This window comes from Bidens hawaiensis, unplaced genomic scaffold, assembly GCF_021521415.1.
Source record: "Bidens hawaiensis isolate Kalapana, Puna unplaced genomic scaffold, B.hawaiensis_p1.1 tig00008321_1, whole genome shotgun sequence".
Taxonomy (NCBI): domain Eukaryota; kingdom Viridiplantae; phylum Streptophyta; class Magnoliopsida; order Asterales; family Asteraceae; genus Bidens; species Bidens hawaiensis.
In genome coordinates this window covers 535,494-548,839 of record NW_027491591.1, presented here as the reverse complement: position 1 = coordinate 548,839, position 13,346 = coordinate 535,494, and the positions used below count along the sequence as shown (strand labels likewise).

The 13,346-nt window shown below is 30.9% G+C and overlaps 1 protein-coding gene across 1 annotated transcript; it reads left to right on the top strand.

Moving 5' to 3' along the window:
* The first annotated feature begins 9,094 nt into the window (after positions 1–9,094).
* On the top strand, positions 9,095–10,701 carry LOC143637468 (LOB domain-containing protein 14-like). The gene is made up of 2 exons (XM_077104853.1): positions 9,095–9,719; positions 10,058–10,701. The coding sequence occupies exons 1-2, from the start codon at positions 9,441–9,443 to the stop codon at positions 10,445–10,447; spliced, it is 669 nt and encodes a 222-aa protein (XP_076960968.1). The 5' UTR covers positions 9,095–9,440; the 3' UTR covers positions 10,448–10,701.
* The last annotated feature ends 2,645 nt before the right edge of the window (positions 10,702–13,346 follow it).

The window sequence follows — 13,346 nt, the reverse complement described above, 5'->3', positions numbered from 1 at the left end:
GCCGACATTGCTATCTCCATCTGTAACATTTCGGGTTTTCGAACCTCTCGTTTATGTATTCTTTACCCGAACCGGGTTCGGGTTCGGGTATTTAATCAATAAAGTTTCGTATTTGTTTAATTCTTTTTATTTATATAATTGATTATAATTATAAGTTGTACAAAATTAACCCCTCAACTAATTTTAAGCCACTCTTGCACCAACACCATAGATCAACGGCTAATATGTAAAATATTTTCTTTCCCCCTCTTTCTTCCTCTCCCACCGTCGACAAGACCCCCCCTCCTTTCTTGGACCTTAATTCACGGGTTAAATCGAATAATTAACGAAATTAATCTTGCCAAATCAATTGTTGACCAAAAACGCGTCACACCGACAACCTATACATGGTAAACGTTAACAAATTGATAGCTATTACGTTAATTATGATCCGCGGCTGGCCTCATCCCTAAAGCAGTATATAAACTCGTTTATAATGCAATTAGATCACACCACACCACCCTCACTACATTACGACACAAACCCCTAAGCTAATTTCAGTATACAAGGCCGTCAAATACCCATTTAAGATCAAAGCAGGGTCGAACCATCTTGTTCTTCATTCTTCCTCAATTCGTTAACATATAAGGTAACCTGATTATGCATAGGGTTCGTTTCTACGCGATTAACATTAACCACAATTCAATTTATACAAACGAACACCAATGGAACCAGTTTAAATTCTAGGGTTTATGGTTAATTGTGTTTAAACGTACAATACATATTTTAGCCGATTGGTTTAAATCACAAGTTAACACACCAGCCTGATGGCTGATGTGCGTGTAATTAAGACCTTAGAACCGGTCTAGGCGTGGGTTCGAGCCCCCTGGACCCGGTTTTTGTATTTTATTTTTTTTATTATTCTTTTCCTTTATTATACTCATTAATGTTTATAAATACCAAGTAATAAATGTTATTCTTCTTAAAACCGAACCTCTAAGTCTCACGAAACTCGGTTTTTGTTATTTATTTATTTTTAATTTCTTGTATATTGTTAACATTTAATAAAAGTAAATATAATATACCGAACCTCTAGACTTGTCGATTTTCTTTTATATATATGTAATGATAACTCGTTTAATAATACAAATTGTTTTCATTTTAAAGATTCATGTACGTATTAACTTTTCCAACTTTTATATCACTTTATAAAATATCTAAAACATAAATAATAATAATAATAATAACAATAACAACAATAACATTTATAAATATAACAATAACCCTTGTAATTAACGAAAATGTACCTAATAATATGTTATTCTTACACAACCTTATCGAGTCTCAAAACTCGTCATAAATCTTAGTATTTCGCTATGATTTTATCTAACTCTTGTTATCATCAACAACTAGGAATATTTGTCGGTGAACCTCGAGGAGTTTGACCGCTTTCATCCTATTTCTTTTTCTTATTATCTCTCCTCACTTAGTCCACTTATTAAAGGTAAGTAAATTCACATCCCCCTTTTCACCGTTTTAAGTTTTGGGGGCGTTATGCGTTCACAACCAAATTTATTATCGATTTACACTACGATTCCAATATATGCGTTATTGAAATTACTCGATTGGTTGATACGTGTGAATGTGACAATGTGTTTACTTTTTATTGTGGTGGTTGGTATCACATCCTCATTAGTATGATCATACGCTGTCGGAGTAAACCGTTATCAATACGATTTGGTTGAAAATACAACTTTTATTTATTGTTATACTACATGTAGTGATTTACAATTATCGCATGGAATTGTCTTTTATTATTATATATACTCAAAAACTGTGGTTTACTTGCTCAACTTTATGTGGACAAAAATATATGTTTTCACGCATGACCATGTAGCTTTATCGGATGAATCAAGTATTGGAAGTTAGATGAGATCTTAAGTTGCATGATAAATGAAGAACACTTTTATTTTAAGTTATTTATGTTTCGAATATTTAAATGTAACGGTATTTCTTTTGAGAATGTTTTTGCTTTTAAATCTTGATATATGAATGAATAATTTAGATATTGACACATGTATTTACTTAGTGTCTTCTGAGCTATGATACAATCAATGTTACGTCCCGGCATGTTCCGCCGTAGGTCAGGGTGTGACACCATCGTCGCCGCGGCCACCATTTTTATTTTAGTAAGTTTTGTTTATTTTGAGATGCATTTTGGTTATTTGTGTTTTAATAATAACTTAGTGTATCACAATTTTGATTTTCTTTCTCAAAATAACTTGGCATTTCAAATTATTAGTTGTAGAGAACATTCATGCACGCTAGTGAGTTTATTTAAAACGACGAAATTTGGAAGAAAAAGTATGACAAGAGAGGAAGGGAGCTTAAAATTTTTGGAAAAAACGTTAAATTTACACTACGTACAAAAAGGGGAGCAGAACCACCCCATGTCTCTATTATCGTTCTCCATAGATTTGAAATATGTTAATGATATTAATTAATAACTATCGTTACTAACCGGAAGTATTTTCAACTGATTTTGTTTCAGTTTATCTATATGTTTTGACTTTGACTTTTCAATTTGTAAACTAATAACAAATAGTTAAAAAGGGGATTGTCGTTCATGTGTAAAGAAATGTTTTCAAGACTATTAGAAAACTGGGCAATTGCAACTGAACCACTTTGCGACTGAAACTGCCGTTGCTGTAATTTTCATCGCTAATTTTTGTTAGAGTAACTTTTTCATCCAAAAAAATGGTTTATTACGTAACATTTAAATCACTTTTAGCGTATAACTTATTTATTAATCTTTCAGATATAACAAAAGAGATTATCACCTTATGGGTGATCCGACAAGCTTTGTATATGATGAGTTGGTTAGTTGGTACGGACGTGAGCAATGATGATGGAAGTGAGGTGGCGTTAGGCTATGTTCATCCAAAACGAACCCTAAACTATTTTCTTAGTTAATTGGAAATTAGGTAATGATTAATAAAGCTTTAAATACCCAATTTTACAACGGTTGATAGCCTTTATTTTTATTTGTAGCTTTTTACGTAAACTATACTGCTTAGAGTTGTAATTTAAAATACCAAATTTAATGTACGTATATTAACTTTTATCAACTTTTTAAAAGAGAAAAAAGATAAAATTTATAACACAACAATTGCCGGTGACAAGACAAGGACCAACAACATTAGCAAAACAAGAACAACAAAAACATCAAGTAACAACAAAAATAAATGAGAAAAATTCAAGCCGACCACCAATATTATCATCGTTCACCTTACCATCATCACATGTTAAGAACCACCCTAAACACCCACGTATGAAATAATATTTCTTAAGTAAGACAATAAACATCCCACGAAACCCACTAGTCAAATGTAATTAAACCAGATATTGAGTTGTTTTTTAAACATATTAATGATCATTATATGCTAAACATGTACTTACGCATAATGTCCTTAACCAAGTGCAATCTACTGCTTATCATTTGTTGAAGTCTGGTTTCTATATTTAATGTACAAGTTTTCTAAATGTGATAAGTCACCCTCTTTTTCTATAAGGAAATATGAACATTTGAAATGTCTAGGAGCATTAAAAAAGACAAGTTGAGAATGGCGTATTATATTTATCACTATTATAAATAATCTCATAGTGATATTTATGTAGACCAATCACCAATGTCAATAGATCAGTTTCTCAATGGATTTCAAGTTATTTTCAACACTAAAGTTATTAACCACGTAATGTAAACATCAATTTCTATGATAAATACGTAACAACGTACATCTTGTACGTTTTGAATCATCAACTTTTTAACTGTTAGGCACATCAATTAATTACCAGCATGTTCCGTTAAAGAGTACTATTAATAACATAATTTTTTAATGGCTGCTAATAACGCAATTAAGTTTATTTTATGATATGTACGTTTTGTTAGAAAAGAAGTAATTTCTCCATTATTTTAATTGAAAATATTAGTTGAGCACCTCCCCCACCATTATCGGTAAAGTTAATTAATTTATTAGATGATAGCACACCATTAGCTACTTTACTATTCGCTCTTTTATGTTCATGTCTCAGAACAACTTTTATCGACTCTTTTTGCGAGTTAAAGTGGCCAGCACACATGAAAAAAAGGGTAAGGCTATATGTAGTAAAGGGTTATAAAATGGAGAGATTTTTAACACATGTAAATAGAGGTGTTCTTCGGGTTTCAAGTTTTCTGGGTCGGGTTATTCGGGTTTTAAAGTTCAAATTCTAGACCCGAAACCCAACTCAAATCACCCATGGTTTTTTGGGTTCGGGTAGTTTGGGTTTGAATTTTTTCGGATTGGATTTATCGGGTTTTGAGTATCCTAAAATACAAAAAACGATTAAAAAGTTACAACACTAAAATAAAAGCTAACATGTTATTTTTCACTTGTAACATAAATAACCAATAACAAAACAAAAGCAATATAAAAAAGAGTAAAATTTTACAAATAAGTATGACTTGTGGTTTAAGTTATTTTAGAATGGATTTAAATAATAAAGTAAAAGTAATTTTCTATCAAATTACATAATAATAGTTTTGAAATTGGTTATGTATTTTATTAACCAATTTACATTCTTAAAAGGTAAACTGGATAGTTAAGATAAATTGAGTATCTTAATAAAGATTTTTGATTTTGACACAGATTAATTATAAAATTACATTGATTTATTACGTTAATCGTTTATACTCCATGTTGTGGGCTTCATAGGGGCGGTATTGGGGGCTTTACCGCTACTGTACATAAGGCTGTTCACGAACCGAACCGAACCGAACGCGGGCATGCTCATACTTGGTTTGGTTTGAAAGCGAGCCGAACCGAGCGGATTGAATTTAAAGAAACGAGCGATATCTTAATGCTTGAACTTTGTTCGGTTTGAAACCGAGCGGCTTGGTTCGGCTTGGTTTTGCTTGGTTTCGTACAAAGTTTCCAATTTTAAATTTCTAAAACTTCAAAATATCATTAATTAAAAACTCCCAACTCTAAATTGTCTAAAGTTCCACCTTTAAAATGTATAAAACTCAAGGTTAACAACAAAACATATATAAAACGAGCGGCCATGGTTTAAATTTGAACTTTGAATTCAACACAAAAGATTGAAATTTTAAAAACTTTTAAGAAATAGTATACTTTTGTATATATTCATAAAGTTTATATATAAAACTAATAAATAAAAAATAATTCGAGCAAAACGAACCGAACCAAACCGAGCGAGGCTTTGCTCGTGCTTGGATTGTTTTTAAATCGAACCGAGCCGAGCGGCTCACTTCCAAACCAAGCCGAAATCGAACGAGCATTTTCCGAGCAATTTTCGAGCGAACAACGAACGAGCGCGAGCATTTTGGACAGCCCTAACCGTACACTACGTCGGGCTGCATTTGGGGTGTGGCAAGGATGAATTCGCCAACTGGTTGATAAGCGACATAGGGTGAATAAATGGTGGTGCCATGCGCTCCCCCACCCACCCACCCACCCACACACAACAAATGACGTAGAAAAGTACATAATTACTTATCTAGACAGAAGTACAATTATTTCCAACCAATTGTTCAAATACGTATATATCTTTGTATATTCACATTACATTATTTATTCAGGTGGCGTAGTATACGAGTTTCTTTTTTAATTTTTTTAAGTTTTAATGTAAATCGTTATTTTATACACTATATGATAATTTTGTTTTCTTATTATATTACGCGTAGTTATTAAAGGTTACAGATTTTCATAAATTACGTATATAGTATACAATCTCAAAATCCCTATACAAAAAATATATGTTAGTGTATGACACCTACCCATATACATTAGCATACATATACGTGGTACGGATATATATTAAATTCTTGTGGTATCGACGACAAAAGAAAGTGTACCAAATGATTAATGGTAAATTATTAGGGTTTTAAATATTGTTTTCGAGTGATTAAATTTAACAAAGAAGGTACAATCTTGATAAGAAAGACCTGAAATTTTTTTAAACGTATCTTTTAAGGATTGCCGTTTGTATTTATCTTTTTTTTTTCTTCTTCTTTTTCTTTTTTTACCTACGATTTAATATTTTCTATATAGTTTTATAGATTTCATAATCACATTACAAGCAGTGGCGGACCTAGGATTTTTTGCCAATGGGGTCCCATATTTTCGGTGTTCAAATTTTTCGGGTCGGTCGTTGTTCAGGTCGGGTCGAGGCGAAGAACATAATAAAAAACAATATCATAATAAAACTTTCTTTTCAATCATCACTACCTGAACGGGTCAAAATGGGTCGGGTTGACACATAAACACTTTGTTTTCCCTTTCTTAAACATTTTTGAGATAGAACCTAGATCCACCATTTCATAAGCATGTGTTGAAAACCATTAACTTAAACTAGTGAAAAATAAAACTGATATTTTAAAGTGTTTGAATGTTTCTAAAGAAAACCATGCATAAAGTTGAAAACAATGATATGTATTTTAGAGGTGTTTGAATGTTTCCAAAGTTATCATTGCAACATTAGCAATCAAATGATTGATTAACACTAAAAATTAACACAAAAAACCAAAAACGGAGCCTTGTAAGACTTGAACCCATAACCTTTCAAAGATAAAACAAGGGACTTTCCACCAGACCACATCAACATTAATAGTATGGGTTCCAAGTATTAAATCTTATGGGGTCCTCAAAAAATTTAATATACCGCTTCTAATAAATTTTTAAAAAACATTGGTGTCCCGGGACCCCGATCCACACTATGTGGGTCCGCCCCTGATTACAAGAGATTAAAAGTTAAAAGCTATTCCGTATTTTATTATTGTAAATTAAACTTACATAAAAAGGATATAAAATATAATGTTTACAAAATGACAAGAGTTAATTTCTTAATTCGTTAAAAAATTGTGAAAACTCATATCACTAGAGTTGATTGGTTGATCCACTTAATTTGACATCGTAAAGTAGGTGTGTACACTCGAAACGAATTCAAGTTTTCGGGTCGTTTCAGTTAGCCAGTGTTTTAGTGCACTTCTATCATAAACTAAGGATTCACGTTTTTACCGAGTACATATACCGATTAAACAACATTGGTACCAACCTCAACAATCATTTTTATGGTTTTAGATTTTGATACTTGTAAGATCAATATTCTTGCACTACCGCTATCGAGGAGACATTGTGTAGCCATAACCGGCATAGTATACAGTTTATGTTTTTACTAATTTTTTGTTTCGGTATTCTGATATGGGGCCGTTCTCGAAGTTGTATTTAAAATAAAATATTTTTTTTTGTATCTACGATATATAATTACGCACTTCAACTAACCAACCACGTTGAAAACTATATATTTAGTTTTTTAGAGCGCCACACTTATGTTTGCTAATTTTATTAATTGGTAAGTTTAAAACTATTAATATTATTTGTTGTAATTACTATTACTTATATTATAGTTATTATTTTTACTAGTATTACTATCATGATTGTTATTAGTTCGTTAACTAGTATTATTATTAATATTACTACCACTATTATTATTATTATTTAAAAAGAGCTAATGATGCAACTTGTTACTGGTTTGACTTTGATTTTGATGTAAACTCTATTTTTATTAAATGGAATTTTCTTCTTTTTATTATTCCGTTAATTAAAGAATGCTTAGACTATTTGTCCACGATAAATTCAATTTGTTTTGTTTATTTGCGTACACTGGGTCACTTGGCTGTTACAAGGTAGATCGAAACTTGCTAGTTGACTAGGATTGAGGAGTCAGTAGTAATTAATATAAGTTTTTAGAAGTTTAAGCTTTTGACTTTTAAAACTAAGTTTATGTAAGCGGAAAAAATATGTCTGTTGGACATGTATGTAAAAAAAATAATAACTTTAAAAATTCAAAATTTTGCTTCAGCCTTCAGGTTGCAACATCAACTCAGTCTACCTCTAGTTTCATTTGCCACACAATATCTAGTAATTCGAGCTGAGAAACCTCCAAGATTTAAGCAACTTCTCGATCTAGCGGAAAAAGAAAAAAAGAAGCAGCAAAAGTTGCTTTATGTGATAACCTTTTAGTGTGAGTATATATAAAAGAATCGATGTTTGAAGCATCATAATTTTATGTGTTATAAATAATAAAAAACACCTGATCAGATGATGCAAGGAATCAAATCTATCAAATGGAACTCTCTCTGTGTTGCACATGGCTTCTGAATTATTGAAATCATGCAATTAAATATTGCATATAAAAGTATATATGTATTTCACTTTGAATTATTGAAATGTATGCAAGCTTTAAGTATTACAAATATATATATCAACACTTTATTTCTCAAAACACGGTATTTGTTGTATTTAATACTTATATATCCGATGATAATTATTTAGAATAGGCGAGTTCCTCTGAGGTCATGGTTCAAGTCCTATCAATGACAAAATAGTGATTTCAGGTTGAGCCAGAAGGATTTCTCACGTATGGTTTGTCTTCGGGTTGAAACTAATGGGGATAGACTAATTTAAGGGTTTCCATTCGGGGACGGTGCCAACTTAAACTTGAAAGGTTGCATACTTAGACTATCCACTATCACAACCCAAATCAACCCAATCATTTATTAAAAAACTAATTTCTCTCCCTTCCACCTATACAACCCAACCAATATCCAATATTTTACTCACTATCACAATCCAACCTAAACCAATATTTTATTAAATAAAAATGCTTCATTTTTTATAAAATTTATATCAAAATGTTTAGTATTTTTTTATAAACAAAACCGTGTTATTACATTTAAAAAAAAGGTTAAAAGTTGTAATTTTCATGAAAAAACCAAGTTAGATACAAAAGTTTAGTTGCAAACTTGGGTTGCTGGAACAATCAAGGTTGCAACCGGTTGTGGACAAAAAAGAATTTGCAATTTTATAATTAAAATGTTTTTTTGTCATTTTGTGCCAACTTGTAACCGGTTATGATAAATGGTTACCATAATGAGTAGTCTTAGAGAATAAAGATGACTGGATAAGTCGGTGGCATGTCATTGATTCAAATCGTTGTTCAATGGAAAAAAAAGGCTAGGCTGTGAGGGTGTGTTTGATTCATGTAGCTCTTTTGTCTTTTAAGGGGTTAAACTGGAATCTTAAAAAACAGAAAACAAAAAGGAAAGCCAATTAAATAAGGGGTTTGGTACTTTGGTTGTGGGGTTAAATATTGAAAATCATTCATCTCAATTTTTTTTAAAGTTGATTAATTATCATATTAGAATTATAAAAAATAAAAAGTGTAGACCATCTAGGGAACAATATGCAATTAATTATTCACTAAAATACCATCCATCCTCTTCACCTTTCTTATTTATAAACATGGTGATCACAATGTTTTCACCAGCATCAAAACAAAGACATACCCTTTCAGTCTTACCAAGAACTTAAAATTTTCACAAATATTGAATTCTAATTATGACAGGATCAGGTTCTCCCTGTGGTGCCTGCAAATTCCTAAGAAGAAAATGCATAAAGGGTTGTGTGTTTGCACCTTATTTCTGCCATGAACAAGGTGCTACACAATTTGCTGCAATTCACAGGGTTTTTGGTGCAAGCAATGTCTCTAAGCTTCTTGCTCATCTGCCGGTTTGTGATCGGTCCGAAGCTGCGGCTACAATAGCTTATGAAGCTCAAGCTAGGCTTCAAGATCCCATTTATGGCTGTGTTTCACATATCTTTGCACTACAACAACAGGTTTGTAATTCAAATTGATGGTTGCAAATGTTCGTTTTTCAAGTATTTGTCGAAGTTATATCCATATCCTGAACAATATTAGTGGTACGAGGGGCTCATCTGATCAACTCTTTCACGCCTTCATGTGAATACCCTACTTTGATTAATTAAACTAACTGAAAGCCTTAATCTTGCTTTTGATTATTCGAACTGAGAACATAAATCTTGATCTTGTTTTATCTTTATTGAAGACCATAATCTTGTCTAATTGTTCCAACCGAAAACCCTAATCTTGATCTTCATTGTATAGCTAAATATCAAGCTTTTGTTGACAGCTTGTTAATGTGTTTGTTGCACAGGTGGTCAGTTTACAATCACAATTAGTTTCTTTAAGAGAACAAGCAGCTCAAAGACAACTAAATGTACCCATAAGTTCTGATAATATTAATCCCACCACAAGACACCCTTCTTACCAACAAACACAAGAAATCAAGAACTGGGTTCAACAATCTGAAAACTCATGGACACATATGCCTCAGTATAATCCAAACTCAATGAACGATGCCATGAACTTCAAGAATTCGTTTCCAAAAGAAGAAGATGGATCGTTTTCGAGTTTTGAAGAAGGTTCAAGTTACTCCATTGAATCTTTGGACATGCAAATTAGTAGCAACCAGCAGCAATGGGGGTTTAGAGAGTATGGTGAAGACCTTCAATCCGTCGCGTTTGGTTATAATCATAATTATTAGATTCAAGAGGGAAAACCAAGATCACCTTTGGGATCATACGCTCAATGAAAGATCAGTTGATATATTATTAATTTATAACGAGTGAATTCATCAAGATTATCGATTTTGTATTGCTATATGCATGCCATCAATCTAAGAGACAAGCATTTTGTTGCCTGTTAATTAGTGTATGCTAAATTAAACTACTGAACTAATGCAAGCAATCTTGTAGATTAGCTTCATAACGAGCTAATCATCGGCTGTGTGTAGGTATCGACCGTCTCTTAAGAGAAGAATGTATGTCATCGTTCCTTTAAACTTTTCGAGACATGTCATGCATCTTTTTGAACCCTCAATATTACCATTGATGCTTGTTTTTCCAAGATTTTGTTAATTAAGGAGAATGGTTATACGACAATTAGTGTTCTGACTAGATTAAGTTATTCGATCTGTCGCATCTGTTAGGGTCGGTTGATGTGGTGGGCAAGTAGGCAAAGATAGCATAACGTAATCAGTTCTTGATTTTTGTAGACTTTATGTGATGCGATATATGGTCACCTAGAGTTTGATAAAAAAAAGAACAAAAAAAGAGGTTTTTGAGAACAAAGAGAATAAAATATATCAAACTAGTTTGAGGACCGTGTATTACACGAGATATTGATGAAACTTTTAAAATTTAAACACTAAGCAAAAATACAATCATCAACACAATTATCATATATAACTAATATTGAGTTTGAAAAGTGCTTATTGACTTATTGACTTTTTCAAAAAGTCATTTTTAAAAGCCAGAATTTAAGACTTTTAGAAAAGTGTTTTTTTAACATTTTCAAAAGGCTAAAATAAAAGGGATTTTTGCGATTGCCAAACACCTTTTAACTTATTGACTTTTTGAAAACACCAATAAGTCAATAAGGTGTTTTCAAACTCAATCACAAACATGATATAATACAATTACAATTAGCAACAAAATTACAAAAATTACTAAATAAACGTTACACAAATATTTTTCAAATAAGGAAAAAAAATCCATGGACACTACGTTTGTGGTTGTATTAATCAATATACCATGTTTATAAAAAATTTGGGGCTTTTAGATAACGGTTTTTCAATATTTTTAATAAGCTTGTATCAAAATAAATAATATAAAAAATTACCATGTAACATAAGACTTAACAACAATGAATGTGCTAACAAAAAGTGATATATATATTTTTATTATAGCAACATTAGGTAACATTAGATATTATGCTATTAGATATGAAAAAAAAGAACATTATAAAGGCATCGTCAAGTAATAAAAGAAACTAAAACAAAAGGTTACTTTTGGTATATTATTCAGCACCACCCCAATAGTAAAAAAACAAAAAGATATATGTTGGTTATTTTTTTTACCAAACAGAAATTTTAATACAAACTATTAATATGTAATATACTACTTATTAACAATGATGCATGTTCAAGTAATATTGTCAATAAATGAACAATGTTGTGAAACTTGAATCCGTGTAATTCATCACCAAAATTTTCATAGGGTGCAACGCTGGACTTCAAGAAGAATTTTACTTCTTTTTTTTTTCTTTTTTTTTGTCATTATACATATATTTGTATTTAGGATTGAATTCATCAAATCTGTATTTAATATTTAAATTTTCTTAATATGCTCCAATGAACCATGTATCCCTGACAATTAAAAAGAATAAAAATGTTTAAAAAAAGCAATATAAATGATAATACACATGAAACTAATATGTGTATATATAAACACACATAACATATTATTCCTCTTGATTAATCAATATCATGTCCTTTGAAATGCTTTGCTGAGGTTTATCCCAAACATGATTACCCTAAAACCGGATTTCACGAACTTTGATGATAGAGCCATCCTTAGATACCTTACAGTTTGAAAGTTGATTGAGCATGATAAATTTCTGGTCACCAACCGATGTGTGTATAATCAAGCAATATATAAACCAAAAAATAAAATAAAAAATGATACAATAATTTGTTTATTTTCATATGAATATAATTGACAGGAAAATGAGAAAAACATACTAATCAATTTGTCATTGTTTAGATAATAGGGATTACCCGGAGTTCACAAAATACCATAATTTATTACTACGAACGTAGCGATGTTATATACAATAGTTGAAAGTATTAGATAATGGATGTTTAAAATTTGAATACGCATACCACGTGATCGGTCTATATTTTAGGAAGTTGTTACAATATTAAATCAATTTGGTACAATGTATAATAATCCGTTAGCTTTCCAAATTTATCTTGAATGATTTTAGTAAATCCAAATTTAATTCTTAATTTATGGTTATGGAATTTAGCTAAAATAGTTGACTGTTTGATAATGAAACTTTAAATTTGAATATTAATTGATATACGTGATTAGTATATATTCATGGAAGATTGAAAAATTTAAAAAGTTGTACAACATATATTTAGTATTTCTTAATTACCAAAGTACCATTAAAAAATAGATTTAAACATAAATATGTACATTAGTAACATTCAGTAGCATAGTGATGACTAAACCAAATTGAGTCAAATTGGATTTAAACTAAATACTAAGTTACTAACTGTATTTCATTGACATACTCAAAAATTATAATGCGCCAAACGATGTTGATGAATCTAAAACAATTAAAATGTAAAAACTTCAAATCATAAATTAAGTAAAACGAAATCTAAGTTTGACCTAAAGCTAATCAAATATAAAAATGATTTATTAATAGAACATAAAATAGATGGATATGAAGGAGAAAGTTGTGAAGTTACCTAATAATAAGCAGCAACGGGAAATGGGTAACGATTTTGATGATTTGGATTTGCATTGGGAAGAAAAAGGTTGACCATAATAAGTCATCATAATTATATGACCATGATGTACAGCAAAGTAAGT

Bases quoted from the DNA above. Each gene is read 5' to 3' on its own strand.
- LOC143637468 (XM_077104853.1), top strand. From the start codon at position 9,441: ATGACAGGATCAGGTTCTCCCTGTGGTGCCTGCAAATTCCTAAGAAGA. The intron at 9,720-10,057 runs GTTTGTAATTCA...TTTGTTGCACAG, and splicing joins TCTTTGCACTACAACAACAG to GTGGTCAGTTTACAATCACA.